The sequence below is a fragment of the Berghia stephanieae genome, chromosome 1 (assembly GCF_034508935.2).
Source record: "Berghia stephanieae isolate SIO BIC M18660-M18661 chromosome 1, UCSD_Bste_1.3, whole genome shotgun sequence".
In the NCBI taxonomy this organism is placed as follows: Eukaryota; Metazoa; Mollusca; class Gastropoda; order Nudibranchia; family Aeolidiidae; genus Berghia; species Berghia stephanieae.
Window position 1 is genome coordinate 27,548,752 of NC_088360.1, and position 2,617 is coordinate 27,551,368.

At 38.2% G+C, this 2,617-nt stretch overlaps 1 protein-coding gene across 1 annotated transcript in view; it reads left to right on the forward strand.

Annotated features, from left to right (window-relative positions):
• LOC144965631 (uncharacterized) overlaps positions 1-2,174 on the forward strand; it is a 12,691-nt gene extending 10,517 nt beyond the window's left edge. The window contains exons 3-4 of the mRNA XM_078901215.1: positions 718-1,060; positions 2,157-2,174. Of these exons, the coding sequence (XP_078757341.1) occupies positions 718-1,060; positions 2,157-2,174 (361 nt within the window). The remainder of the gene's footprint in view (positions 1-717; positions 1,061-2,156) is intronic.
• Positions 2,175-2,617: the final 443 nt, after the last annotated feature.

Consider the following 2,617-nt stretch of genomic DNA (forward strand, 5'->3'; position numbering starts at 1 on the left):
TCAACTATGCACCGAACGCGAGGCTCGAACCCAGGAGCTTCCGATCCGAAAGCGAGTGTCATACCACAAGACCACATAGCCGCAGAAATGATCATGAGTCTATCTATGCGGCAAACAAGACAAGTAGTTACGACTGTTGAAGAGTATTGCATTCCAACCCAGCTATACAGACGCCATGAGCTTTCGAGACCCCCAATCATCAAACAAAACTTGAGGGGATGACTTTTAAATGTCGCTAAGTCACACAGATAGAAAAAATTGTGCTTTATTTAGCGCAATATCCACTAAATGTGCTCAAAGCGCTTTACAAGGTGTCCCTGGTCAACAGCAACATTAAACATGTAGGACGGAACATAACGCCTGTTAGACCATATTACAATTTTTCGGACAAAGACAGCGCTGTTAACGGCCGGGTACTCATTTTAAACTTGAGTACGGTGAGAGAAAGTGAGTAAAGAGGCTTTTCCAAGGACTCAACTATGCACCGAACGCGAGGCTCGAACCCAGGAGCTTCCGATCCGAAAGCGAGTGTCATACCACAAGACCACATAGCCGCAGAAATGATCATGAGTCTATCTATGCGGCAAACAAGACAAGTACTTCCCTTTTTAAGTCACTAAATAATTGACAACAAATTACAGTTTTCTCTTGATTGATAAAATGGCGACCCTAACAGCGTTAAAATTTTACCGTCTCACTTTGTCTCACTCATTCCAGGGTTCATTTCAAAGGCGCCAAACACATGGATGACTTCCCCTGGATCTGGCATGACTTCAAGAAGGCTGGCTATCTCACGTCCTGGTCCAACGCCAAGCCTAAGTCAGCCCCTTTCAACTGGAGAATGCTGGGATTCAAAAAACCTCCCACAGACTTCTATTCTCGAACGTTCTACGTCAACGCATGGCCTGCCTTCAAGGGATTGTGTCTGGGCGCCCAAAATAGACAGGATATATGGCTCAACTGGTCCCGTGACATGTTTCACATGTATAGACATCAGAGAAAATTTCTGGTCAATTTCATCACGGATTTCAGTCATGACAACAACAACGTCTTGACTCCGGTAAGGAAAACAAAGAAGTCCTATAGATAGTATGCGCTTGGCTAAGAAGCTCATGATATTGCCACCCGGAAGTATAACGGACCAACACACAAAACTGTGTGTATCCATGAACGTTTATAGTCAGGTCAATACATTTCAGTGAGCATTACTCATAAACGCGGATGGCAAAAACAATAACAAACACCCGAGTGACGTCATCTTCGAACTATCTATACGAAGGCCATGGTTTAGCCCGGTTTCTATACGGTGAAACGACAATACCAATTGCTTGTTACCCTTTGAATAGGACGCTAGTCTATCGCAAAGTACTTTCGACCAGATCTAACAGATACAGTTACCCAACCACTTCTGGGTGGACGCGGGGGTGTCCGAAAATAAATCTCGACTTCACCTGGGTTCGATTTCGGTCCCTTTGCGCGTGGAGCGAGTGCTCTTTCAACTGTTTTATCGGGACCCCTACTCCGGCAAATACTTTGTAAGTAATTGAAGAGGTGGTTTTTAATAAGAGTTTAGTCATTGTATAAATAAATAGATAAAATCGATAAAATCGCTATATTATTTTATCATTTATTTTATAGCTGAAATCGGTAAAATGTACTTCCATTTTTGCCTTATATATAGAAAATATCATGATTCTTTAAACAACTATAGCTTTTTTTCTGGTTATTCCGAAGCGTACAATAAAATATTAAACAGTGGATTTTTTTTTACCAATCAACACATGTATAATTCCATTTGATATTAGGGCGTACATGCGTTTGTCATGCTAATGGTATTATCCGACCATTAACTATATATAAAATATATAATTCATATATTATATAATATAATATAATATATATATATATATAATATATTTATATATTATATATATATATTATTTAAAATATTACCACAATGTTTGGGCAGTCTACATCGATGTTTCAGGCTTAATTGCCATCTTCAGGACTGAGTTGTTTTGTTGACTTTGTTGTTTCTTGAATGGTCCGGTTTGAAGTTATTAAGAGGAATTTGCGCCGATGGGACATTTCGTAATCTCATTTTCATGTTGATGTGGCTTCATGAGGTTGTTGATTATGGTATATTTTTCTTCCAGGATAACTACATTGTTTGATGTTGTGTGTATCCGTTGCTTTAGATAAAATTTTCATGAAATGTTGTGGTCTATTTTGTTGCTTTTATTTCCAAATATTTCGCTGAGTTTTGTGGATGTTTTTTTGTTAGTGTTTCTAAATGTTAGGTGTGGAGGTTGTATCTTGTTTGAAATTATTTTCTGTTAGTCCTACAATTTTTCTTGCTTTTGTTTTAGTTTCTGTGACTGTGGCTGGTAATTAAACTTGATTCTAAGCATTGTTTGTTTAGCGGCAATGTTCTTTATTCTGCAGTTGCATTTCTAGTGGTGGTTTGTCTTGTCGTGGTTATTAATATTATTTTGTTGGGCTTGAAATTATTTGTTCTATGTTGCCAACAAGTAACTATTTTTATGTATTCCTGTGATAATTTTATGTAGCTTGTGGTTTTTTGGAAGTGTGTATCAATTAGTTTCAGGAACTCTGT